Below are 27493 nucleotides of genomic sequence, written 5' to 3'. Positions count from 1 at the left end.
TCCCTCTGGCTCCTGATAGTGTCACACCTCCGCTACGTGATTAATTGCTGTATCTGCTGGTGGAATTCTAAACTTTTTTCTTGCAGAACATTTCCCCCCCCCCCTCCTTGAATAACATTACCCAGGGAAAGGGGAGGACGAGAGAAATTATTTGCATGACGTCATCTGCCGGGTTCCTCAGTCTCATTCGGGGTTGAGGGTGTGTCGCCCATTATGTAGTAATGTTTTCAACCTTGTGTCTGTCGTGTCTGTCTTGTTGTGTCTTATTCAGTATGGTGCATGTGGGTGTTTTTTTATTTTGTGACGTTTTTAACGCAGGGGGAGTTTTTTAATGGTGTGCATGTTACTACTGCTAGATCAATGTTTTTGACTTAGTGGGCATGCTTTTTAATCGCTGCTAAAGGCATACTATACAGGATTTCTACTGTGAAAATAGTATAAAATAATCATGCTATGGTATGGTGATGCCCTGGCAATCTCTGTCTTTATGAAATGTGTTTGGGGCGTTTCTGGGTGTGGCGCTCTTTTCCGTGTGGGGAGGGGTGGGTGTGGCTACAGGGCCGGTTGTTTGGGATCAGATTTCAGCAGAGTGTTTGTTGCTAGCCAGCTAGCTAGCTGCCACAATGGCGGAGGTGAAGCGAAAAGACAAGCCGACAAAGCTCATTCAAGAACAAGTGTTAACCTTGGGACTGCTTTTCCTCACTGGCGACAGCTGAAGTTTGCCGAGGGGATAAAAAGTGATGCAGAGGTGGCTTGTTGGACATGTAAATAACGTTACCTCTAACTATCCAGCTAGCTTTATTAAGTAAATAGATGACTGCTGTTGGGTATTCGGTGTGAGTGGGTGGGGTTGAAGACAGTGGAGGAGGCTACTTCGATCCTGAACGCAGGAACACAGCAAGGCTAAATGATTCTGTATAGTGTGCCTTTAACATAACAAGTGTTTTAAAACAAAATGTGCCTGGGGAGTTATTTTCTCTTTGTTATTAGGCAATTAGTTAAAAATGACAAGCTTTATTATTGTTAGGATTATGATATTTATAACTATGATTATGACTGCAATTCACCGAAAAGGTCAGGTGATAAATTGCTCAATGGAATCGCTCTAGCGGGGCTGATAATGCACAATAATTATTTCTCCTTTATCCTTGTTGTCACAGGGCTTGGCTTTCCGTCTGGCCTGCTGGCCTGTCATTGACTTCCAACACCTTGGGGCTAGTAAAACGATCTTTTCTCCGTGACGGTTTGTTTCAGTCTGTCTTTTTCAATAGATTCCAAAATGGAGAAAAAACCAAGTAAATGATTCCACATTCTTCCCACAACGAATAGTGCATGAAGAAATTCACTGAGTGCAATTTGCCTCGAAAAATACTGCTTCCACACATCTAACTGAAGGCGCCGTGCACCTGTTTTAGTATAATCTTGCTTAATTGTCATCAATAAATGTAACGAGGGTGTGAAACGGGAATGTTTAAATTCAGTTTGTGGGCAATGTAATCTGCGTGGAGTTTTATGGGTTATAATTTACCATTATTCGGTTGTCGTAGGTTAGGATACATCTGGTGAGGGACAGTCTGAGTAACAGACTTCCTAGATTAGCCTATGTGGTGCATAATAACATTGGAATGCACATGCACTAACTAAATGCATGCTTTTCAGAGTTTTAGACATAATGTCAATAACTTCAGCTTAAAAATGTTGAAGATAGTAACGCACTTGGCAATCTGTGTTTCCTTGGTGTAGACAAATAGCAGTCAGCCAAATTTATCTTGGTGCAGATTTTAAACGATTTCTTGTGTGTTAGAACTCAGTTTGCTTAAACATACTCCCCTGTGAAAATACTGATTTCAGTACTGTTATTCAGGCTTCTTTGCTATCCACGTGTTTACATGGCTTTCAAAATACACTGATGTGTTTTAACCGAGTGGTTACAATATTGGGGCCAGTAATTTTCAAAATCCTCAGTGACAAAGATAGCTCAACTTTCAGTTGTTTTGTCTGATGATGATGATGATGATGATGACATTATCAGCGAAGGGCAGCTGTGGACGGAAGTGAATACCCCAGGATCACGTTGCACATGCGTTCGTTTGAATCGTCGAATCAGGCCAGTGTCCGGACGTCAGTTGATCACAGATTTCGAAACGAGGAAAGAGCAGCAAGTTTCATCACAGCCTTGGCTTTTAGGATCATTACTCTGTATCAGTGATGTTCTGCCTAATTTGACTGAGGCCACTGAAGTATCTTCCTCAAAGGACGGGTCGCAGAGAGACTGCCTTCGCAGTGTGGCGTGGGTAAGGGCCCAACTGCCGCTGTGTGCCGCTCGGCGAGCTGGAACACGCCGTCCCCATCGAGAGACAGCGTTGCTAATCGAGCACTTATAATTACCGAGCAATTATGGTAGCGCATCCCACAAAGCCGTCCCACAGATGGCACAGACCAACGGTGCTAAATGTAATGTATGGGATGTCAGCGCTCTCTCTCTTTCTCTCTCTTCTCTCTCTCTCTCTCTCTCTCTGTCTCTCTCTCTCTCTCAGAGCTGTGCACACGTTTACTCCATGGTTAGTGGTCTGGGACTAATGGGAAGAGCGGTTCCCAGTCTGTTCTTGGAAAGGTGCGCTTTTGAAGGAGCGCTCCCCCTGTCAGGGTAACCTGGCTCTCCGAGTAAAGTGTTTGGGATGTGAGCGGGTGAGGCAGGGTTGGAGAAGGCTATGGCTGCCCATATAGGCTCGCATCACATTCAAAACCATGTTGCCTGCCTGTTGGGCAGCTAAAGGGACTGTTCCATTGTATCTTTAAAAGATCATAAGACCCTACACAGCTGCCACTCCCCCCCTACTGCCTACCTGCACTTCCAGGTCACGTCTCCTCTCTGTTCTGGCCCCCCGGTGGTGGAATGAACTGCCTGCTGTAGTCAGAACTGCAGACACCGTGTCCGTCATCTCACGCACACTGAAGATTCACTTCTTCAGATTGCACCATGGCTACTCTGACCCCTTTAGATGTCCTTTCATTTGATCTTTTCTTGGATTTCCTTTTGGATAATGTTATAGGTATACCTGTGTGAATGAAGGTTATATATGTAATCGTACCTTCTTGATGCAATACACATTGTTGTTTATTAGGTTAATATTTCTCTTTGTGATTATTAATGGGCCTCTGCCTTCTTGGTGATACCGCATTCTTGTATTCCTGAGAGTAACACTGATGTTCTCCACTATAATCTGGTCACTCTGGATAAAATCATCTGCCAGGTGATTGTAGCGCAATGCAAATATGAGGCCTGTGCTGTTAATAGTTTTAAAAATCTAAATTTTGAACACTCTTTACTCTCGCCGCACTGCTTCTCCGTCTTCCTTTTTCCTGATCCTGCGCTGTTCCTCGTCCTGGAGTTGCTCTCGTCTTATCGGTTAGTCCTTCAGCTCTCCTCCTTATCAGGGTGCTGGAGTCCATTAACAAGTTATTGACAGGATATGAGACTGATTACCCTGATATCCAGGAGAGAGAGAGGGGGAAGGGATGGGGAAGGTTGCAGCACCTTGATGTCTAACACCACAATGCTGAACCATAAACAACCTCTAAGATACTGTCACCTCTATTAGATACTTCTGTCTCTTTTGTCATATGGCCCATTCATGAATCACACCCTTAATAGGGCTTTGTGTTTTGCTTTGTTAGTGTTTTAATGCTCTGTAGAAACGGTACTCATGTTCTCCTTGTACCCGCTGCGATGATGCGTCCGAGCCAGAAGAGGGCAGTGCCGCCGCATCGATGCACACGCGGCTGCGTCGTACGGAGCGCGGACCCGCCTCTTGTGTTCCGTGACTGTTTATTTTGTTAAGTCAACACTGCCGCCCAGAAATTTGCCTGCTAGCGTCTTTGCGTTTGAGCGCGTCTGGATGTGTGTGCTTACGCGTGCGCTCGTGATCCAGCCGGGCTCGCCGTTTCGCCGAGCGAGCTGGCGGTGTGCACACGCGTGCGTGCACACATGTACCGGTGCGACCGCGAACACGTGCGCCAGTCTCACTCTGTGGCGGTACAAGCGTAACAGCGCCTAGTAGAACCGTTCGCTCGTGTTTGATTGAGCACAGCGGAGTAAACCAGTCTGTGTCAATGCGCACGGCTGTGTGACCTATGCCTTGCATGAGCTACTGATGGGGCATTCCCCTGAGACCTGACAATTCACTTCTGTCCCCTGCAGGAGACGTGAGTCTCTGGTCTTCATCTCAAGACCAACATATTCTCCTATGCTGAAACCGTTGACTCGAAAAAAACATGGACAAAGTGACTGTGACTTCACCTATTGACTTTCCCTGTGCCTGTGAAAAGTGTTTTGAAACCGTTTTGGAGCCAGAGACTGCGCAGTAGGGAAAAGGGGGGAACCTTATATGGTCATGAATCCAGGCCTGGTCTGTGTTGTTCACTAAGTGCGTGAGATACAGTGATGTGCAGTGACTTGGCAGTGAGGCAAACTGTCCCTGATTTGTCAAGAAAACATTACCACATTTTCTAAATCACACAATAAATTAACAAATCAGCACATGGGGAGACAGTAAACAAAGAAGAAAACACCTATTGCAACAAAATGTTCTTGTGGGAGAAAATAATGACTTTTTGATCATATTGATACCATTGACTTGCATTTAAATGGGTGACTAAAAGACTTATACTGGAGTAAACCACACTGCTGCTAGTGAGCAATGTCTCTCAACAAGACCAGGAAGTGAGGTTCCAAAATGAAGCCCATTTTTGGCAGCTTGGCTGAAACCTACACTACTAGGGGCATTCAATAAAAATAAAATTGATTGCATGTTTGAAAATATTTTCACTGCAACATGTTTTTGTCATCCGAGACACTTGTCCATCCATCCATTCGTTATCTATACCCACCTATGCTGGGCAGTGTTGGGGGGGGGGCCATACTGAAGCCTATCCCAGCGTACAGTAGGGGGCCAACAATCTATCGCAGGCCACACCGAGACACTTGTGTAACGTCAAAAAATGTAAATAAACTTTTTCTTTTCTGCCGGGTCTCAGGAGGATGTGAATCTGTGCTGTGCACTACAAGGCGCTGGGTGAGGTCACGGGTCACGGGCGTGGCAACGTCTCCTCAGACACGGTAGAACCGCGGACCCTGCGGGAGCCAGAACCGCGCCGAGCGAGACCCGCGGTCGCGCCCGTCTGCGCCCCGCCCCTCGTCGGGTCTCACGGCCAGATGTTCCGGGCGGCCGCCGGAGGAGTTTCATTACCGGGCGACCGGCAAGCTTAGCCAGGAATCCGTTTCGGAGGGAGGGAGGGAGGGAGGCGCGGGAGGGGGAGCAGGTGTGTCTGACGTGTTGGGAGCGTTCTGAGGACCGGGCCGGTTGCTGCAGTGGAAATGGTCCAGGAAGCGAGGCGGGAGGAAGCATGTAAAACACAAGGCCGGCATCGGTTCAGAATTATTTATTCTTGTGCTATGTCAGCGTCGCGGGGCTTCGGAGACTTTGCCTGCGGAAGTCTGGCTGCTGCTCTGCGGGTTTGTCTCTTATAGTCAGTGAGTATTGGGTTCGATCAATGGTCAGTACAAAGTCTGTGCAGCTGTGATGATCAACAGTCATGTATGTGGGCTTCAATCTTCTTGATTTAGCTAAATTTAGCTAGCCAGTTGCATTCTTGCATCTGGGGGGTTGTTTGTTGTTGCTTTTGCCCTTTGGTAATGCTTGATGGATTATCGGCTCTTTTTGATGGGCGATCCTAACGATGCCTTCTGCTCTGTCGTGCCACATCAGTGCGAGCCGGGTCTCTGAAGCCCGGAGGACCGCCGTTTCGCCGGTCCTGAAGGCTTCGCTCCGCGCCGAGCCGAGCGCGAGAGCGGTCGTCTCTCAGACGGGGCCGGGGCTGGCGAACGCAGAGCGTGAGGTGAAAATTCATGAAGCCTCACCTGCAGTCCTCTCTGTCCCCACAGGCTGTACCCTGACCTGTCTGTCTTCTGCCAGACCAACGAAAGCCGCCGAACTCCCAGACCTACCGCAGCACTAGAATTTTACACCACAAATATGTTGCGAATATATTTGTGTGCCCATTATACTATGAGAAAACCATGGCTTTTCAGAACACAGACGTATTATAGAGCTGTTGAATTTTCAGGGCAGATGATTTAATTAAGAAATGAATACAGTTTTCATTAAGTGTGAATCTTTTTTCTTGAAACCAATATTCGAAACAGTTAAAATTAGAAAATGGCTGCATGCCACATATATGTGTTTATTATGGAATCCCTTGGGGAATATGGACTGATCCATGCATGAAATAAAATCTGTGCTCGTATCCCTGGAAATATTCTGCTTTTGTAGCCAGATATAATGGCCAAATACGAAGCCTTCACGACAAAGTAGAACTAGAGTGTTTGGTGAAAATGTACTGCTTCCTGGTGAGTCTCAAAGCTGAATTTATTTGTAAATGCTTACTATATCCATGTGTCAAATCAAATCTTATATTTCCAAATTTATGAGAACACAATTAAATGTTAAATGTGGTCTGGCCATTTCCAGAATGTCACAGTATGACCTTAACACAACCTCACGGGTGCATTGCTGGCCCCGCCCCACTGTGATGTCACTTTCTATCATGGTATAGGTCCAATTTCCTGTTCGTTAACACTGATGACGTCACTGAGAAAGCCGCTGCTTTTCCACTATGGCAATTTAACTTCTGCATTCTAACTATGCACATACATGGCTGGCTAGGTATGTAGATTAAATAAAACAAATTCTCTTTTGAGTCTCTGTAAATGTTCTTTGTTTTCTCTGTGCTTTTACGATTCCTGATATGTTAGTTACTGTGAGCATTTAACCTGCAGCTCAGGTTAGTCTCATTCACACAGGTCTGCGTCCTGCTGTAGCCGTACTGTATATGGTCGGGCTGTATGTGAGGAAGGGCAGAACTGATGAAGGCCAGTTTCTATGTCAGAGGGATGCATTTGGAAACGGAGTGCGACAGAGGCAAAGCCAGCTCCACTCAGTGGCATCGGCTTCCAGAAACCTAACAGACAGCCACAGGCTGCTCCACCTGAAGTCACAAGTCTCAGTGTAGGACGTGGCAGGCACCAGATGGACCTTTTAGCTGATGCACTGGCATGCCTACTTATCCACAACAATTTACCCAGCTTAAATTTTTTACATGCTATTCATTCCCACTGCTGGATATTTCCACTGAAGCTGTCCACCGGTCGTCTCGTTGCTGGACTCCGTCAGGAGCCGACTGCATCTGTACTATTTTGCACGGCTGGGCTCGGCCACATCCCGAATAATCCGGAGAGAGCTCTTTCTCAGTTCCTCTACCCGGCGACCTCTGCCCCGTGGGGAAGTAACCGGCGGAGTGCTGTGCGCCATCGTCCCACTGGCATTATCTCTGAAGCGTGCTGTGGAGCACGCCCCTCGCCTCGGAAGCCCCTCCCCTTCGTCCGGCCTTGTTCGCGGGAGCCCGCCGCCGCGGCCCCCTCGGCCTGACCGCCTCCCGCCGCCGTTTTTTACGAGTGTCGCGGCCTTCGCGGCGTGAGCCTTAGCCTCGAGCCGGATTCGAAGCGTTCAGAAGTTAAAAGTATTAACGACAGGCGAGAGGCACGGAAGACTTCCTGCCTGGCGAGCAGCGGAAGGTTAATGCTGTGCTCTCCCTCACGGCGCTTTAATGCTGTCATAGGAGTGGCTTTCTCTCTTTCTACTCGGCTGCGTGGCTGAGACACTGTGACGGGTAACGATTCTCACTTATTTTACGTTCGGACACGAGGCTCCACTCTAACTTGTCCAGCTGAGCCACTCGACTCTCAGCATATTAATCCTGCCTGCCGGTCCAGGTCGAACGCTGAGCTCGCAGAACTGGGCTCGCCTGGCCTAGCGGCACCCGGGGAGGGAGGGTTTCGGTGGGAAGGATATCCACCGCCTCAGCGCTCGATAGCGACTCCGGCTAACTCTGGCAGGCGGGGTGTTCGCGGAGGGCCTGTGCAGACGGTGTCATCTGCGCAGTCCATCCAACATTGTAACTGCAAGGCTCAACTGATAGATTATTAAAAAGCGACAGGTGGCCTGCATGCAGTTCAGAGGGCGAGGGTGCTAGAGCGTGCGCTTCCAAATACATGGAGAATAATGCATTCACAATCACAAATTTAGCATTTGAAGTAAGGGAGGAGAATGGGCTGTGATGAAAGGACAGTTGTTCCATTCATCTCAGGTTATTGGCTTTGGCCTGGCAAGCATTTTATGAAATCAGCTTGTGACAGGTTGCTTCTTTGATGCGAACGCGGGGGTTGTGATGGGCAGGTTTCGAGAATTGAATCCCCTGTATAGAGAGCAGTCAAAGTGGGTTTCCTTGTGGATTTTTACACAAAGACCATTTAAAGAGGGAATACTGCAAGTCTTTAAGCTCTTAAGAAACAGGACTCTATGTTAATGTGTGAGCCTCAGTACTTAGTATAAATACTGCTTTTTGTAGCAGATTTTCTTATTTTACTCTTGCTCTGCAGTTTTCTCTCTGACCGGTAGGGGGCAGTGTGTCTGCAGCTGAACCACACTGAACTGAAGGCAGCACAGAGAGATGATCACACAGTCCCTGGCGATGTTAGGCATGGTTGTGTCTGTGTAATGCTGTGCAACCTTCATTATATACGTGTCATGCAACAGTATGTTATGCTCGTTCAAGAGTCAATTTTTTTACCTAGATCGTGGGAAATATTGTTTAAGGTGGACTGTGGGAAATTATGTTTAGGAGAAAAATGAAAAGAAAAAAAAAAAAAACGCATTCAGACCAAGTGTTGCAGTTGTTGGCGGTGCGTGTAGGCGTCTGTGAATAAATGCGGCCGTGTCTGAATTGGCTTTTTAATGAAACACCGGGTCCCCTCTCTCCCCCTGGCTGTGTGCGGTGGGACAGGCCTTATTTGGAAAGTGGGGTCAAACGAAGAGAACTGACACATTATCTGAGGCATGATTGGAGGAGGCCTCGTGGGGAACCCGGCAGCTGAGTGGGAGACGGAAATGAAACCTCGGCGCGGATTGGCGTGCGTTGGGCGGAGGGGGCGGGGGAATTGGTTGGGGGGGGGGGGGGGGGGCTACGAGTCCGTGCGAGCGTGGAGGATTTCGGGAGCCCCTGCGGTCCGCCTTGTTAATACAGTCGTGCCCCGTAGAGGAATGCGGAATCTAAACACGTCGAAAACAATGTCCTTAAGAAACGTTCACTTGAGGCCGCGATTCCGTTGGCGTTCGGATCTCTCTCCGGCACGCTCGGCTTCCTCCGCCATCTTTGCTTAACGAACCGCAGGCTGTGAAGCTGAGACGGGGCTGCGTGCGTAACGTTCTCCCCCCCCCCGGCAGATCCTCTCCTGTCAGGATCGATAGTCTACTCGCGATCGCCTCCTTGCAGAAGAGGTCACATTTCGACGCTGCTAACCTGCCCCCTGGGGTCCAAGCGCAGATTCTGTAGACTAACCAGATTGTCATCGCCTGCGTTTCTTCTGTCTCCTCTTTTCCTTTGCAGCAGCAGGTTCTGGTTTGTAAGAGGAAATTATAGTGCTGAATACAGTGCCTCCACCGGCACGCTATTGTTTTTTGGACATCGTGTACCTGTGCAGATATTCCCAAGAAGGTAATCGGAATGTTTCGGCCAGCGGGCGGAGACGGAACTTTCGACATTAAGAATGCGGACGGGGAACGCCCGGCGGACCTATCGAATCTGCGCTTCAGCGCACGTCCTCCCTGCGCTCTTGGCCAATACACAAACACGGGGCCCTCTTTTTTTTGGGGGGGGGTGTCTGTCAATCAGGGCAGGTCCTCGCAGGATTTTGGGGGTTGACGGGTTGGTTGAGGGGGGGACGGGGGGGCGGCGTGAAGAGACGTGCGCTCGACGGGGGAGCCGCGAGCCGTCGGGGCTTCACAGCTGTCGCGGAGCGGCGGAGTGACGCGCGAAACGCGGGCCCGGCGGTAGTCGTGCGCGGGGCTACGCTCAGCAGCACACGCTGTCTGTTTGGAAGCTGATAAAACCTTCTTCTTTTTTTTGTTTGTCTCAGTTTGTTGCCTTCCTTCTCTCCTCCCAGTCTGTGTCGTAACATTCGTTAGCGGCGCCATATGTCCCCGCGTTCGCGGCGCGTTTTGGGACCGTCTCTTCCGCAAAGACGCACGATTTTGAAAAAAAAAAAAAAAAAAAAAACCCTTTCAGATTGTTTCTTTGCTACACTTGGACGATTGTATTAGACACTCCTGATAGCAGTTCTTTCTGCTTAATTCTTTTTTTCACACACCTTCTCATCAGTTGATAAACTACAAGCATCATAAAGAGAGGAAGTATGTATAGTGGGTAAATGGATTGAAATGGATTGAAATGGAAAATGGGAGTGGTGTTAGGTCCACACTTTTAACTCTCGCATTTGAGTGCATGAAAGTGGTCAACCAATCAATGAAGTCGTGATGGCATCATATTCATCATTTGAGGTAACGGCCCTGCTCTCTCCCTCCTGCCCCCCATCAGCTGTCCTCGAGGTGCAGGTCCCGGAAATGCCAGTGGTGGCGCTGTACGGGCAGGACGCCGTTCTCAACTGCTCCTTCGCCCCGCCCGGCCCGTTCAACCTCTCCGACCTCAGCATCTTCTGGCAGCTGACCGACAGCAAGAGGACCGTGCACGGCTACTGGGACGACCGCGACCAGCTGACCGACCAGGTGGAGGCCTTCGCCAACCGCACCGGGCTCTTCCGCGCCGAGCTGGGCTCGGGGAACGCCTCGCTCCTCCTGCGGAGCGTTGGGGTCGACGACGACGGCAGCTTCACCTGCTTCGTGAGGGTTCGGGAGTACGGCAGCGCGGCCCTGCTGGTGCAGGTCGCCGGTAAGCCGGGGGGGGGGGTTTGGCTGGGGAGGAGTGTGAACCGTGTCCTTCTCCTTCTCTACTGTTCAGTGACCTTGTTTTTCAGTCCCTTTAGCAAGCGCACCTTGTGAGATCAGGGAGAGTTAGCTGCTTGTATGAATCCCCTTTCCCCCACTTCCTGCTAAAATTCTCAGGATACACAGGGACTCCCTGCCCACGCCCTTCTCTCTCTCTCTCTCTCTCTCTCTCTCTCTCTATTTCTCTATTTCCCTCTGTCCCTCTTTCTCTCTCTATCTCTCTGCCTCTCTCACACCCACACTCACATGCACACACACTATCTCTCTCTCTCTCACACATGCACACACACACACACACTCTGTCTCTCATACACACACACACACTCTCTCTCTCTCTATTTCTCTATTTCCCTCTGTCCCTCTTTCTCTCTCTATCTCTCTGCCTCTCACACACCCACACTCACATGCACACACACTATCTCTCTCTCTCTCACACATGCACACACACAAACACAGTCTCTCTCATACACACACACACACACACACACACACTCTCTCTCTTTCTCACACACACACACACACACACACACACACACAAGCTCTATCTCTCTCTCTCACACACGCACACACACGCAAACGTGCACACAAGCACATTTTTAACCGGCAATCAGCAATCGAGCGGCTTTTACACATGATCAATGCCTAAAACAACAGAGAGCTCAGCTCCATCAGGGGCGGTCGGTAATGCGTGTTTGCTCAATAAGCCCTGATTGCTGTCTCTGTCGTGATCAATAGCCTCCCGGTTTGATTATTAGTTGTTAGTTGCGCATTAGTGCAGAATGCGGCAGCACAGAGCGCTCGCTCCCCCTCTCACGCACGGCGCTCAAGAGTGTATCGCTCCGATTCTGGAAGTCGTCGCGTCGGCTCCCTGTGAAATCCCGGGCTGAATCTGAGGTCTTTCTCGCTTTTAAGCTGCTTCGCGGCCCCGCCCGCCATGCGTTCCCCACCGCGCTCTGTATTCGGGTGATTACCGATCGGTGATCCCTCACGCACGTATAAAATCAGCTCGGGGAAGAGCTGTTCTCCGTTCTCCAGCTTGCGTTTGAAATTCGGTCCCGAGCGAAATCAGAGGTAGGCCTGCAGCTGCGGTTGGCCATGTCAGACTCACCTGCTCACTTCCCTGCTCTTAGTTACGTTACGTTACCTTACAATACAGGCATTTAGCAGACACTCTCATCCAGAGTGACTTACGCAACTTTTTTTACATAACGTTTACATTGCGTCCATTTACACAGCTGGATATATACCGAAGCAATGCAGGTGAAGTACCTTGCTCAAGGGTACAACAGCTTTGTCTCGCCTGGGAAGCGAAGGATGTAAGGCCAGTTCCTTACCCGTTATACTAGACTAGTTTGGACTTACGGTGATTCTTTATCTCAGTCAAATTTTTCAGTCGCGAGTATGCCTCAGGAGTGAATCCGGACCGTGCCGGCGCCAGCTGTGGTCAGTAGCCCGGCGTGGAGGGCAGGGCACGTTTGCCGGGAGGGTTCGGTCAGTTCGAGGTCCGTGTTTTCACCGCTCGCCGGCGACCCCTGCTGGTCGAACCGGGCGTCTGCGGTCTGCCTGCCAGAGTTGGCGCAGGAAGTCTCCCCCCCTCCGTCTCACCCCCTCGCCGGATTGGCCCGCGCGCCAAGGCGTGAAAAGAAGCAGGCTGGCGACTCCCGTCTGTTTCGGAGGAGAGCCGCGCGCGGCCGCCGCGCTCTCCCGAATTCGCCGCGGGGAACCGCCGCGCGAAACGCAGCTGTAGATACCCTAATTGGATATTCCGAAATTAAGGACGGAACCGGCGCGCCCAATTAAAAATAAAACAAACGCGTTCTTCTCGTAAAAAGTGCCCGGAGATGTTTGTACGGAGGACTCTAAATAGCAGCGCCGCGTTGTGCTGTATTGCGTTTCATTGCCCTGTATTGCACAGCGCAGCATTGTTAATGTGACCGATTGACCATATCAAAAAACCGGGCGCGTTTTCTTTATGGGACTTCACCCATCACAGCCGCCCATTACGGACCGATTCTTATTGATAATTATGTTTTATTTTCCACTCGAAAAGTATCGATCTGGCCCTGTTCACCCCTCCCTGTGCCACGCGTGTTTTTAGATTGCTGCTTTACACGGCGTAGGAAGAGGCTGAGGAAAAGCCGCGAAGCTCCTAACGTATGTCTGGGGGTAGGGTAGGGTGGGGCGGGTGGGGGGTGGGGTGGGGCGGGGGCTGGGGGTAAATGCAGGGCTGTTCTGATTGATTAGATTTATATATTTCTCATATTTTCGCTGCCATTTGCAATTAGTGTCATAGACCGACTCCACGCTGCAGACGGGGGAATCGGGCCCCTGCCTTCGCGGGGGTCTTCCTTCCCCCCTCCAGCCCGCGACGGCGCGCCAGTCCGAGCAGCGATCGCCCTTCTCGTCTCATCTCGATCGCCCACGGGACTCAAATGATTTCAATTTACACACCCCCCCCCCCCCTTCCTCCATTCCATAATCCATGTGAAGTGAATTGAAGTTCCACTGTCCATCGTTTACAGCGACATCGCAAGCTCGGGGAATTGTGGGGGGGAGCTGTACCTCCGGGGCCAGCGGTTTCCCGCACGTTTCGAACCCGCGATTAATAAAAGTGTTCAGAGGTTCGCCGAGGGCCGCCGCTGCCTATGACGTAGCCCGGCGGGTGCTTTTTTTGTTTTTTTTACGTGTGCATGTGCGCTGTGATGGCGGCAGTGCGGGTATCTCAGTGTTTAACTAAACTGTGTCTGTGGTGAAATTCTCCCGTTTGAGTTTCCGTCCTCCCTCCTCTTCTTCCTCCCTCCTCTTCGTTCCCTCCCCCTCCCAGCCCCTTACTCCAAGCCCCAGGTGACGTGGGAGGCGGACTCGAACCTCGCCGGCCGGGTCCGAGCTCGCGCCGGGTGTACCCGGAGCGCGGTGCGTGCGGACGGGGGCGAACTGACGGCACGGACGGCGTGCGCAGGCTGACGGGACGGCCGGCCGCAACCTGAACTGCACACGTGACCCGTCTGGGCGAGGGGGCCAAGGAGACCTCTCAGCGTCCACTAGCGCCTCAGGTGACGCCGAAGCCGCACGAACACACGTCCTCTCAACTCACGTCACCCCTGCTGGAGCCGAAGGACACGCCTCCGCCAGCATCGAAGGCACGTAAACCCCCCCCCCCCCCACCCCCGCCCCCCGCGACTCACACCCCCACCGCTCAGATGGGACCCCCCCCCCCCACAGAGGATCCTGTGGTGTCTTTACAGTTTAACGATTAAGCAGTGTGCAGACTTCCAGTATTTTCTCTTTGAGTGCACATAAAGCAGGAAATACATTTATCTGTCGACCGTTTGTTATATGTTATCTGTATGTCATAGCATATCCAAACATTTATCTGAGGTACATCATATATCTGCCTATCATTTATATCAGTTGTCTGCAGTCTTAACACGTCCCACACATGCTGTATTAGATGTTCATATTTCTCTCTCCTCTTCCAATTCAGTTTTCAGGTCCAAGCACTAGCCCACTGCAGTGAGAATAACCAAAATTTTTCTCCCCGGTGTGGATTATTTACAACATGAAATTAGAACAGTATATATTTTCTGTACAATTCATGGTGAAAGATAAACAACAACCCACTAATCTTATTTTTGGCCATTCAAGTCATATTTCACACAGCGTACAGTACAATAAATTGCCATCTTTGAGGGGGGATAAAGTTGACTAATAGGGGAAATAAAAGTAGCGAGACTAAATCAGGATACACGTGCAGTAATCTTGTGAAATTATAATGCTGGACCGGTCTCTTGTCATCGGGCAGGCCAGAGTCTGCACTTTCACCTGTGGTGTTTCAGATAGACAGAACAACAGACAGAAGTTTAGCTCATGTTCTGCATTCTACATATGCTGTTGGTAAAATCACTGATACCGTATCATAGACTGTCTAGAATGTCAGCACTGCAGTAGTCTTAACAACTGTCCCCCTTTGGAAACATTTTAACTTGATTAATCTTCTGAAGAGTCTTCTCTTACTGTCCAGTGCTTCCTATGGTTAAGACAAAGGGAGGGCGGATGGAATGCTGCAGTTGACTAGCTTGTTAGCCTATTATAATGTGTGTGGTAATGCTGACAGCTACCGTATGCTTTGGAGGAAATTGGCCGTGTTTCCGCGTGTGGCATTAAGCATTAGGCATCAGCTGCGCCGTAGCCCCAGCGGCTAGGTCTGGCCTTCTCGGTGCCTCTGATTGGAAAGTGAAATGGTAGCGGGGGTGGGCAGGGCCCGGATTCTAACGGATGCAGCACTCTGTGAAATGGGGTAATAAATATAAAAAAAGGGGGAGACCGGACCCAGCTGACTGTGTTGGTGCAGAACACAAAGGGGTTGGGGATGGGGGGGGGGAGGGAGGGTGCAGGGGTCGCTAGGGGCCAAACCACCCCTCCACCCCACCCCCCATCCACCCCTCCTCCCTGCTCCGCTGGTCTAGGAAATGACAGTGACGCCAGGGGCCACAGGTCCCCCCCGGGCACCGCCGCGTCTCCATCTCCATCTCGGTTTATCCAGTCATCTCCCGCCCCGCCCCCCCCCATGCCCCCCCCCGTCGTCTGTGTCAACAATCACGCCGGTGTCGGCGGCCGGTCTCACGGCAACAGTAATATCCTGCTCGCCAGAGCCGTCGCAGCGTCACAGCGAGAGCGTTTTCACAGAAATATTGTTTCGGCGCTCGAGGCGAGCAGCTGTTACCAGCGCTACGGGTTCAGAGACTCGCATCGACCGGGCGCACAAAAAGCTAAGTTTCACTCGGTGAACATCTAAGGCGGTCGGGGGGGGATGAGCCTGATATCGTTTCGGCCGGATAATATATTCGTGACCTCCCGCGATAATTAATTTGCCGCAAAGTTCTCAGACGCCCGCGGGGCGCGTGCAAAGTTCCTCTCTGCGCTCTGCGGAGGGGCGTTTTAGGCGACGCCCCCGGTTTCAAATGAAAGGCGATAAAGACTTTGACGCTTTGACGTCGAGGTCGCCCTCAAGAAGCAGCCGAACCAAAAAAAAATTTTAAAAAACACGACGCAAAGCATCTGAATGAGATACAAAACAGAAAAAAAGCCACCCGATTGGCTGGAGACCCCGGCCTGATCCGGGCGCCCGAGGGCGGCGGCGGCGGCGTAAGATTAACGCGGCCTCCGAACGGTCGCCGCGCGCGACGGCACGACGTGCTAATGAACCCGCCGCCGGCTTTTTATCGCGGCGCGCCGCGGGGTAAGAGAGGCTTATTTTCCGCGGAAAAAAAATAAAAAATAAAAAATTCACATTTGTTTACAGCGGCCGCTGCCTGCTTAACAACTTCGGTAATTAATTGTGACCTCCGCGAACACTTTTACCAGGATTGCTAAGCGCGCGCGCGGCGCCGAGCCGACGCGCTGGAATATATTTTATAATTAAAGTGTTGCTCATCCCTGAGTGACCCGCGCCGCGTCCCGTAATTGAAATGTGCGGAAATCTGCTTAAGATTCCGGACGCGGCTTTTTCCAACAGGACGGAGAGGAAGCTAGTGTGGCGAAATGTCACATTTCCCCCCCCCCCCACCACAATTTCTTTTAATTGAAAAAAACTGCCGTGGAAATGGAACCCGACTCACCTCGGGGGAAAGCTGATTGACAAGGTTCGGCGCTCGCGGGCGTAGTGGGGAGCGGTGCGGGTTTCATCTGCGGTTCGCTTGTGTGTGGCTGTGTGTATCCTTTGGGTGTGGTTGAATGGAGGGGGACCGTCTCCAAATTGCTGTCTGCTTCCAAAACTCCATCGGGTCTCGTAGGCAGGCACGCAGTTAGGGGTGTGGTGGAGTTTATGTATTATCGTTGCGGGGTTTTCACATTGCAAGTGTAGCTACAGAGCCAGGGATCTGTGACTGAAAAAAAACTTTTATGGTCCTGTGTGATGGGGGGCGGGGCCAGGGGCGGGCAGGGGCTGTACGACTGCTGAATGGGCGGGTTATATGTCATTATATGTATATATGCAGTGGCTTGTGAATCACTCAAAAAGTGAGCATTAAACATGGAAACATGGAAATGCACATCTTCCTCTATAACTGTATGTCGTGTCTGACCAAAATTTAAAATTGAAACATTTCTCGGCACATTAAATGCATTTAATCACTAACAATGCTAGAAGAAGTTTAAACGGAAACATCATTTCATGGATTTTTTGATAATTCAACTTTACTGTATGTATTTGATTGACGCATACAGTTAAGATACTTATAGAAGCTTCTCCCGACAAATTTACATCATTTAGATCATCTGTTTTTGCATTGTTCATAAAATACAGCTTTAAAAAGAAATGATCTGTCATTACACTTCATTATTAATGATATGTCAGTGTTAAATCACAGGTTTGGAGTGCAGAAAGCACAACAGGTACATTGCCAATGGATATTAGTCTAAATCAGGTTCCATCTCAATGGGGAAATAATGACCAATGAATGAATTTTAAAAAATTTACACGATGACCCTCAAATATGAAAATTATGAAAAACATTGTCTAACAAGGAATCTAAAACTCAGTGGCAACTTTCTCTGAGGGAACATTAGCTTTATTTCTCTAACGTGGCAAATATAAAGAATGTGAACAGCTGGAGACATTGTTACACCACAAGCTTTCAGCTGATATTGTAGACATTTTCTGAATAAGAACTTAGAGCTTAATTTTGCATAAATGTGTGATTAGTAACTGAACCAGCCAAATTAACGCAGTTCTTTTTAATGATTGTACTCAGGGAAGATTTGTTTTTTTCATTTTAAATTGCTGATTTATTAATGTTGCTGTATATTAGTATTAAATAGCATCAGTAAATGTTATTTAAGTTCTAAATTGTACAACACTAGAAAGGCCAGAGCTGATGCCATCGAGCATTTGGACTTCAAAATGATAATTAGCCCAATACCACAAATGCAATATCCTCCTCTTTCCATGACTTTTCCTAAATAGCTGGGCTTAAAATAACTGTTACAATTACAACTGTAACAGTTGACTCATTAAAGAAATGCAAGCATTTTGTGCTATTTTTTTCACAAAACCCACCTGCCCGATAACCAAGTGTGAATGGGTTGCTCTCTCCTCTGGCACGTAATGTCTTACATATAATCACGTGGGGATCAATAATTGTGGGCATTGTAGTCATAGAAATTGTGGGTTTATGACTCCGTGGATACAACGCCCCTGACATACTTTCAGTTTTTCACTGAAACGGCGACTTTGGGTAAACTGTATTGACTATAGGATGTGCAAACTCACACAGACGAATGGGGCCTAGAGGAAGCACTGTAATTACCGATGAGTGACTTCAGCATGGACCTGGCATGCAAGCTGCGTGAACATTACATGAAGTTGAAGACAGAACCAGCGGCCGCTAAAAAGCAGCTGTGGTCGCAGCATCACCTCGCACACCCATCATTCCTGGGAAAGAAAATGCAGCTAAAGACAACTGCATGAAATGCAGTCGATTAGAGTTCAGTCCCCGGATCACACAAACAAGCAAACTTTACAGTTCGCACTGTTCGGGCCGGTACAGTCGGCACTATGCATTCCGCAAAATGGATTCATCTGTCAGTCTACCCTTTAGTGAAGCGTGATTCATCACTCCAGAGAACGGGTTTCCACTGCTCCAGTGTCCCTTGGCGGTGTACTTTACACTACTCCAGCCGATGCTTGGCGTTGCGCATGGTGATCTTAGGCTTGTGTACGGCTGCTTGGCCACGGAAACACATTTCATGAAGCTCTTGAAAAACAGTTCTTGTGCTGATGTTGTTTTCAGAAGTAGTTTGGAACTCTCTGTAGTGAGTGTTGCCACCGAGGACAGATGATTTTTAGATGCTACGTGCTTCAGCGCTCGGCGGTCCCGTTCTGTGAGCCTGTGTGGCCTACCGCTCCAGGGCTGAGCTGCTGTTGCTCCCGTACATTTCCACTTCACAATACCAGCCCTTACATTTGACTGGGGCAGGTCTAGCAGGGCAGAAATTTGCCAAACTGACTTGTTGGAAAGGTGGCATCCTATGACAGTGCCACGTTGAAAGTCACTGAGGTCTTCACTGCGACCCATTCTTCTTCCAGCGGTTTTCAGTCGAGATTGTATGGCTGCTGTGCTTGATTTTATGCACCTATCAGCTATGGGTGTGGCTGAAAAAAGGACGCATACTTTTGGAAATGTAGTGTATTTAGCAAAAATAACACATTTCTATTGTTACCATACTTATGGAGGGCACTGTACATATCAGTGCTCCCTCTTGTTGTGTGTAATGGACTGAATGAATACCTGCTCCCTTACATTTAGCACTGGGCTGAAAGTTAAAGGAGGGCCAAGAAGGCTGAAAGTCAAGCTCTATTTCCCCACGCCCTGTACACAGCTCCTTTGCACACCCAATTAAAATGCAATTAAGGAGCCCTGCGGAGGAGTAGGAAACCAGCGTAAGTGAATATATTGTCAGCGGTGTGACTGGCTGGCTGGCTCCGCCTGATGACGCACATCGTTAATTAGCGACTGAGGCTAAAGCAATCAGTCTGCATTACCTGCACGTGTCCGTTCGGCAAGCCACATACGAAGCAGAATGAACCCGCGAAGTGTGCGAGCGAAGCTACGGTGAGCGTCTGGGACTGACGCAAGCTTGATTATTTCCACATTTGATCTGTCGTAAATCCTTTTTTTTGTTGTCTGTTGATATATTGCAGTGCAGTCTCTAAGTATTTGGGCAATTTTGGTTGTTTTGGCTCTGTGCTCCAGCACATTAGATTTTAAACAGTGAAAATGAAGTTAAAGCATAAACTGTCAGCTTTATTTTGAGGGTATTTACATCTATATTGGGTTATCTGTGTATGAATTGAAGCCCTTTTTATACTGTTTCTCCCCCAGATAATTTGCCAGATTAACATAATATTATATAAAGTGGTCAAATTTAGCATCTGGTTGGAAACCTTTTACATTCAATGTCTGAAGTCTGCAACCCATCACCAGACACTGGGTATCTTACTTGGTGATGCTCTGCCAGGCCTGAACTGCATCCATTTGCAGTTCCTTCTGGTACTTTTTGCCTTCAGTCTTCAGCAAGTGAAATGTATGTTCATTTGGATTCAGGTCAGGTGACTTGACCAGCAGAAAACATTGCACTTTTTGGTCCTGAAAAACTCCTTGGTTGCTTCAGCAGTTGAAGCTCCATCCAATGAATTTTGAGCCATTCGGTTTGGACCTGAACAGATAAGATCTATAACTTTCTGTAACCTTCAGAATTCATCCTACCACAGCTGTCAGCTGTCACATCATCAAAAAAAGACAAGTGAGCCAGCTCCAATGGCAGCCATACATGCCTAAGCCATAACACTTCCTCCACCATGTTTTACAGATCAGGCGGCATGCTTTGGATTATGAGCAGTCTCCTCTCTTTCGCCACACGCTCCTCTTTCCATCTCTTTGGTACGGGTTAACACTTGTTCTGTCCACAAGACTTTGTTGCAGAGCTCTTCAGTTTTTGAAATGTTCTTTTTTAGCAAACTCCTACCTGGCAGTTCTGATCTTTGGACTTACCAGTGGTTTGCATATATATATGTATTTGTGCCCTCAAATAAAAGCTGACGGTGTGCTTTATCCTCACATTCATTGTTTAATTTCAAATCTAGCGTGCTGGAGTACACAGTCTAAACAACAAAAAATGTGTCATAGTCCAAATACTTATGGACTGTACTGTATAAATCCATATTCAGGAGCTCAGTATGAATACACAAAAGTTTATCTGAGTGTATACAACTGTTACATTTTTAGGGCGCAGTACATGGAGCAAAGTAATACTTATGTAAAGAAACATAGCTCAGGACTGTTGAAACTAAGTACTGACTACAAAGTAGATGAAAGTACCTATATAATGGGCACTGTTAAGTCTTCTTCTGAAGGATGAAAATGCGCACTGAGATCCACAGTAGACGAGGCCGAATGCCGTGATTAGTGTACTTAAACGGACGAAACCCGCTGCTCTGGGACCCAATTAATGATCCCTTTGAATCGAAACCACAGGAAGCACTCCGCCGACCATCCTCGACTGGCCCCCCAGTCATACGGTTTTCTGCGGTATCTAGTATGAGTCACTGGGGAAGGAAACCCAGCCTGTATGGGTGTCTGATGCAGCTTGCGCAAAGGACAGGACACCGGCTCCCAAGCCCCCCTCCCCACACACACACACACACACACACACCGCACGTCCGTCCTGAAGGCTGGTAGTGACGGAGAAGGCCGCCCTCCCCAACAGCCGAAAGGCACTGCGGATTGTTTTCCCCCCCGCTTCAGGGGACTGAATCTTTTTATGTTCCCAGATCCGGGCTCTATTTTTTTAGGACAGGTTGTATTTACTCAGGGCAGTAAAACGGAACAGGCCCTCTCTCATCTGCGGTCAGTTTGATCTTTTTCGTCTTTCTTTTTTATTTTTTATTTTTTTGGTCGTCCTTCTCGCTTTCCCTCCGTGGGAACGAAGGCTCGGAGTGTAAATTTGAGAGTCACTGGTAAATCCCTTAAGAGAGATTGGTGTCAGGGGGCCCACTGTCTGCTGTGCCTCTGAAAAATTAAATCATATTAGTTTCAGCATTTGAGGAACACTCGGGCTGAAGATTGGAAGTATTGATTGAACGCCTTCAAAGGTTATTCATTTGATTGCACGTATTCATTTGTTTTGTCCTTAAACTCGCGAGCTCAAGACGAAACCGTAAATTATCTCCCCGCAAAAAGGTTGTTTGCAACCTCTGTAAATCACTTTTGTTCTAGCCTCTAAAACTGTTTGAAAGCAATGTCTTCCCACACATAAAGGAGCATTGTCCCTTAATGTAATGTATTTCCAATTATAAGGCGCTCAGAGATGTGCCCTTTGCTTGGGACGGGCTGCTTCGGAGACTAGTAATTGATTGCACGGTGTGAAATGAAAGTTAAGCGTGGACAAGTGTTTCGCCGTCTCCCAGAAGAGACGGGGAACACGGGTCCGGGACTTTTATTTTGGAAAGGGGTGTTGTATTTGTATTCCGCTGCCAGCATTTGGCGACAAAGGTGTCCACGAAATCCCAAAATCCAATTTATTAAGTGTTCGGATTTATTGTGTCGCCGCTTAATGTGCTTGTGTGGGCACTGCCCCGTGAGGACACTTGTGAATTTCAAAACGGTTTCGGTTTCACGGTTTTTTAAGAATTCATCCACGTTCGGATTTTGGGACTTGGCTGCCCTGCAGCAATGCCACCTCAAAATATTTTGATGGGGGTGTGCAGGGGAAGCAGCCTATTAGATTCGCCCCTTGCTTCACCTGCAGTTGGTCGAAGTCTATTTTGTGTGTGCACTCAAACAATCTGGCCTTCTGAAAAAGGGTGGGACAGGTTGGTGGTGTGAAATACTGAAACTCGTTCAAAACGGATTATATCAAGTTATCAAGATAATAGCATCCTGTACATACAAAAGTAATGTCTCAAATGTAAATTATGGCCAGTGCTGACAAACAATGCAGAGACCACATGTGCAGAAACATTACAATTCATTGTTTATTATGATCAACAGTAATGCATCATGGGTATGATTACAACATTATTTCAGTCACATGACAGTGATCTCCTTTCGTTAGCCAGCTACCGGCGTGAGCGTAACGCAGAACTGAACTATTTGTGATGCCTGAGAAATACCAGAGAAATTTCATAATTCATTTTTCACTCTTGAATAACTATTAGTTATATCATATCATAATCGTTTAGAATTATTGCAAAGGTTGGTAAGATAGCTAGATGCCAAGTTACCTGACTCATAAGTAGCAATATTTTAGTGCTGGTTGTAGTTTAGCTTACAAGCTAGCAGCCAAATGGGATCCACCTCGCCTTGGTTAGGATGGCCCAGTCAGCTAGAGCAAGCGAGGTAGGATCCACAGCTTGAATATGTGTTCACGAGGAAACACTTGAGCTGCTGAAGTGCGTAGCTGTAGAGGTGGCACTCCCCTCACATAAAGTCACATTTTACGTAATAGTCACTCTGTCAGATTGATCTATTCAGATACTCATGCTTAGAACACTTTCTGCCTCATGGATTCTTTGTTCTCAGCCATTATTATGGTAATGACACAGCCAAATTCTGTTAGTACCCCAACAGAAGAGAACCTGGTCTGCTATGCGTGTAATTACTTATGACGAATAATAAAAAGCATTGTAAAAGTGTGTGTTAAACAAACATTAATGACGAACTGGCTTGCAAATATTAACCTTTTAAAACGCAAAGCAGTTTTTCTCAATTTTTATTTTAAATGATAGATGGGCCCAGAGCTAATATCCCCCTTTTTGTGAAAAGCTGTGTTTTCATATCAGTGTCTAGAACATCACTGCCAACTTATTGTGAAATGATTTGGTCATCTGAACACACTACTGGATCATAGCAACAACAAAACAAAAAAAGACGCAGAAGCATAAATGCATGGATTGCATCAGTGCTTATATTGATAGTAAATACCAGAAGAAGGTAATTAATGTACGAAAACCTCTTTGAATTGGTCAGCCAAATTACCTCACTCTCAGCAGCAAAAAGGAACAGGGAGACACTTAGAAAGTGACACTTGAGACTATTTATTGAGTCGTGCATTTAAATTATGAATCATGGGAAAGCCGCTGCCTCACATTAAGTAAATTAAACGGAGAACAACATGATGTCAGTGATTCAAATTCTAAATGAAAATAAACTGGGCTTTTTGAAAAGACAAATATACGGCTATTAAGCATAAGGAGAAGTATTTCAGTTTAAACTTCAAGCCGAAGTCATTTATAGTATGGCTGAGAACTTACTCAGATCTACCGAGCCTGTCTTCCTGTGAAATAAAAAGGTTCTGAAAAATTCATTTTAAATAAAGTTTGGGACCAAACGTGAGTCACAGAACCGCTTACAAAGTGCTTTTTTGAGGGATTTTCATGCCCAAGGGCTGGAAACTCAGAAGTGATAAGGAAGATCATATATAACCAGAGTATGATGCATATTGATTGATGAGCCAAATGGCATTTTGAAATCCCCAATCAGTCTACCAGTCGATCAAATCAAGCGGTATCATATGTTGATAGTGAATTTGTCACAAAGGGGCCTGTTCAAACTTTAGATGCGCACGCACAGTCAACTTACTTCCAAAACTGCGCACCTCGGCAGTTTAAGCTACTTCAGAGTTGGTTGTTTAAAGGGTGGGTAAGTGAAGGGATGCTAGATACGCTTTTGGGGAGGGGTTGAATGGTGTATCTCGCTGAAGACTGAGATAAGCACATTTGTGGGCTGACTTGACAGCTTCATGCTGACAAAAAATTGAAAATATCCAGTGTCCTAATATCAGGAAATGTTGTCCAGCTAAGGGGTTCAATGCAATGTTCATTTTTCATGTAGAATGGTTAATGGGTGCCATTTCTCGTTGTGAATTAAAATTTACATTGTACCGTCATTGTTCAGTTCCAAAATTATTTGTGTTAGCTGATTGATGATTTTTGAATTGAACAATAATAACAATGTTCTTCTGGAAATTGCACTTCATATCTCTTTAACTAGGGAGTGCAGAAGTGCTCATTCAGTCAGTGATTAATGAATTACAGCAAGATATAATGCATTAACATTAGGTTTCCTTTTTTAGCCTCTATCTCCATCAATTGTGCCTTTGAACTTACATCTGCTGGTGCAGATACTAAAGTAAAGGCAAATTGTTAAACAATTATTATCACCTGTTGAATAATAATAAGTATTCTGATTTTTTACATTTTTATCATAATTAAAGCTTATCTGACAAGAAGTTGTTCACCCGTTTGTGTATTCAAAACGTTAAGGTGTAGGCAGATAAATTCCCATTCTGAGTCAGCCTTCCGCTTCATTATATGTATGATAATTTTACCCCTTGTTTCTCCACACAGGCCTTTTAAACTGAGAGACCGAAAATTTCACTCTGGTCACGTGAGTCAAATAGAAACAAAATATGCTCTGTAAATCAATACATAAACAGAGTATTTGTAACACAGTGAGGTGCCACTTTTTGGCTTAATAGACTATGTTCAAATGTGCATATTGAAAACAATTTGAAATTCAGAAGTGTACTAGAAACGCAGACAAAGTGGAATTGCAGTATATTTGACCCCCTGTGGGCCTGTGCATAAACTGAGCAAATTTACATTTTTTTCTGTGCATGCAAGGAAGCACCTCCCAATATCAGAGATAAACACATGCACAGTGTGAGTCTGAATACTTAGGAACAGGTGTAACTTTGATTTGCCAAAAAAAGCACTTAAATAGGTGCATAAATCAGAAAGTCTAAATAGAGCCGGAAGGAAGCACATAACACTTTCCATTTTCGGGAGGGAGGGGGGAGAGGGAGAGGGATGTTTACTATGTGTGATTACTGACTGTGATTACTGCTGCAATTCATCCAGCGTTTATGCAACTGCTATTGTAATGATTTAGTAAAGTTTAACTGATTATTTTTTCAGCATGGTTCAATGTGTTATCAGGCATATTCAAAACCAAAACAAATAACAAACATTTGACATACCCTTACATCTGTAAATACACAATTCCTAAAAAAAAACAAAATGTATAAAAAGTTTTGTCTGTGTGTCCTCTAATTAATTACTTTGAACAAATGATGTTATTTGTTTATGAGATCTAATGTTTTTTTATTGATTGAAATAAATATAGAGCAATAGAGAGAATTAATAATCAGTGGTCTGGGGCATTCAGCGGTTGAAATGGCAAAGGAGAAGCATAATACACATGAGAAGTGGAAGAATAAAATAAAGATGAAATACAGAATCACTAACACTTGCGGCTTTATTGTATTGTGTGGCTGTGTGAATTTGTAGGCTGTCTGAATCCTTTGTGTTTATACGAGGTGAAAGGGCACAGAAGTTAATTTTAGTAAGGACTGTGGCCATTACTGTGATTTATGTGGGAAAGCAAGAAAAGTGCCAAACCTTTTGTGCTATATTGGTATGGGTAATGCTCTGCCAACTTGGAAGATGGCATACCTACCAATTGAGAGAGAGAGAGAGAGAGAGAGAGAGAGAGAGAGAGAGAGAGAGAAATGAGCACATTGAAACAAAGGAAACATATTTGTATGTTTTGTTGATTTCATAAAAGCATTTGATTCAATTTGGCATGATGGACAATTTCTTTTTTAATCTTACGTAATGGTGTTGGGGGTAAAGTCTGTGGCATCATATTATTGATCTCGGCAGAGAATACATGTAGTATTAGAATTGGAAACAATAGAACTGAATTCACTAAGGGGCATGGATTGAGACGGGGCTGCAGTCTGAGTCTGACACCCTTCAAAATTGATATCAATGAATTGGCTTTACAGTTGGAATAGTCTGTTGACTCACTCTTCATGATAAAGAAATTAAATTTGTATTCCATGCGGATGACCTGGTTCTCCCGTCACCCACAGAACAGGGGCTATGGCACAGCCTGTCATACCTAGAGCAATTCTGTCAGACCTGGGCACTGACAGTAAATCCGGAAAAATGGTCTTCCAGGACAAAGCCGTATTGCAGGGAAACAGGTACCACTTCACCCTAGGAGCCAACACCCTGGAGCACACCACCAGCTACTCTTATCCAGGTCTCATGATTAGTGCTAGAGGGAGTTTCAGCATGGCAATAAAGCATTTAAGGACAAAGCAGGCCAGGCCTACTATTCCATTAAAAAAAAAAACATTTCTAAATTCAATTCCCCTATAAACATTTGGCTAAAAATATTGACTGTATTATCCAACTCATCTTCCTTTATTGGAGTGAAATATGGGGCTCTGTTTCAGAACAGAAACAAACAATGGGATGAAAATCAAATTGAAAAATTTTACCTTGAGTTTTGCAAAGATGTATTACATGTCCCAGATGTGCTGGGCTGAATTAAGCCATCAAAAAACGGTTTACATTGACAACAGAAATGTGTATATTGACAATTGGCGTGAAGAAACTAAATTAAGCAATGAACTGGGCCGAGATTACTCACTGTCAGAATATTTCACTAGAGTTAAAAACCCGAAACAAAGACACACATTAACAATGTACGGACTCTGTGACCACAGCCTTACCATTGAAACTGGTTGCCATAAAAATATCTGGCTGTCAAAGAACAGGCTGTGTGCCCACTGCAATCTGGCAGGGGTGGAGACCAAGGCCCACTTTGTGTGTGTGTGTGTGTGCGTTTACATTTGTTTACAAGTGATTGTTATTCTTTTTTTCCTTCTTTCCTGGTTGTGGGGGTTTGATGTTTGTCATTTATGTATCTCGCTGATTTTGCAACACTGTTTACTTGTCATGCAAATGAAGCACAGTAGAGAGAGAGGTAGAGTAGAGAGAGATAGAGAGGGAGAGAGAGAGAGAGAATAGGGCTGCCAACTGCGACTGGGACAAGAGCAGTGAGAGACTGATGAGTTGAGAGACATGAGATCCTGTTCTGGCAACCCTGACAAGCCGTGAAGTGGGGAGAATCATTGGTTATAATGGGGCATGGCAGCTCAAGCATGGCATACAGTCCTTGTACATGTATACTATTATATGTGATTAAATCTAGCTGCTCGTACGCATCCAGATACTTTCAAGC

The 27493-nt window shown here is 46.7% G+C and overlaps 1 protein-coding gene across 1 annotated transcript in view; it reads left to right on the top strand.

The window, feature by feature from the left end:
• Window positions 1-27493, top strand: part of LOC135256151 (CD276 antigen-like) — a 79040-nt gene that overhangs the window by 8682 nt on the left and 42865 nt on the right. Inside the window, exons 3-5 of the mRNA XM_064337995.1 lie at window positions 10492-10842; window positions 13723-13811; window positions 13858-14038. Coding sequence (XP_064194065.1) covers window positions 10492-10842; window positions 13723-13811; window positions 13858-14038 — 621 coding nt within the window. The remainder of the gene's footprint in view (window positions 1-10491; window positions 10843-13722; window positions 13812-13857; window positions 14039-27493) is intronic.

This window comes from Anguilla rostrata, chromosome 5, assembly GCF_018555375.3.
Source record: "Anguilla rostrata isolate EN2019 chromosome 5, ASM1855537v3, whole genome shotgun sequence".
NCBI classification, from domain to species: Eukaryota; Metazoa; Chordata; class Actinopteri; order Anguilliformes; family Anguillidae; genus Anguilla; species Anguilla rostrata.
The sequence above is the reverse complement of the archived record's forward strand: the minus strand, read 5'-3'. Positions and strand labels throughout refer to the sequence as shown.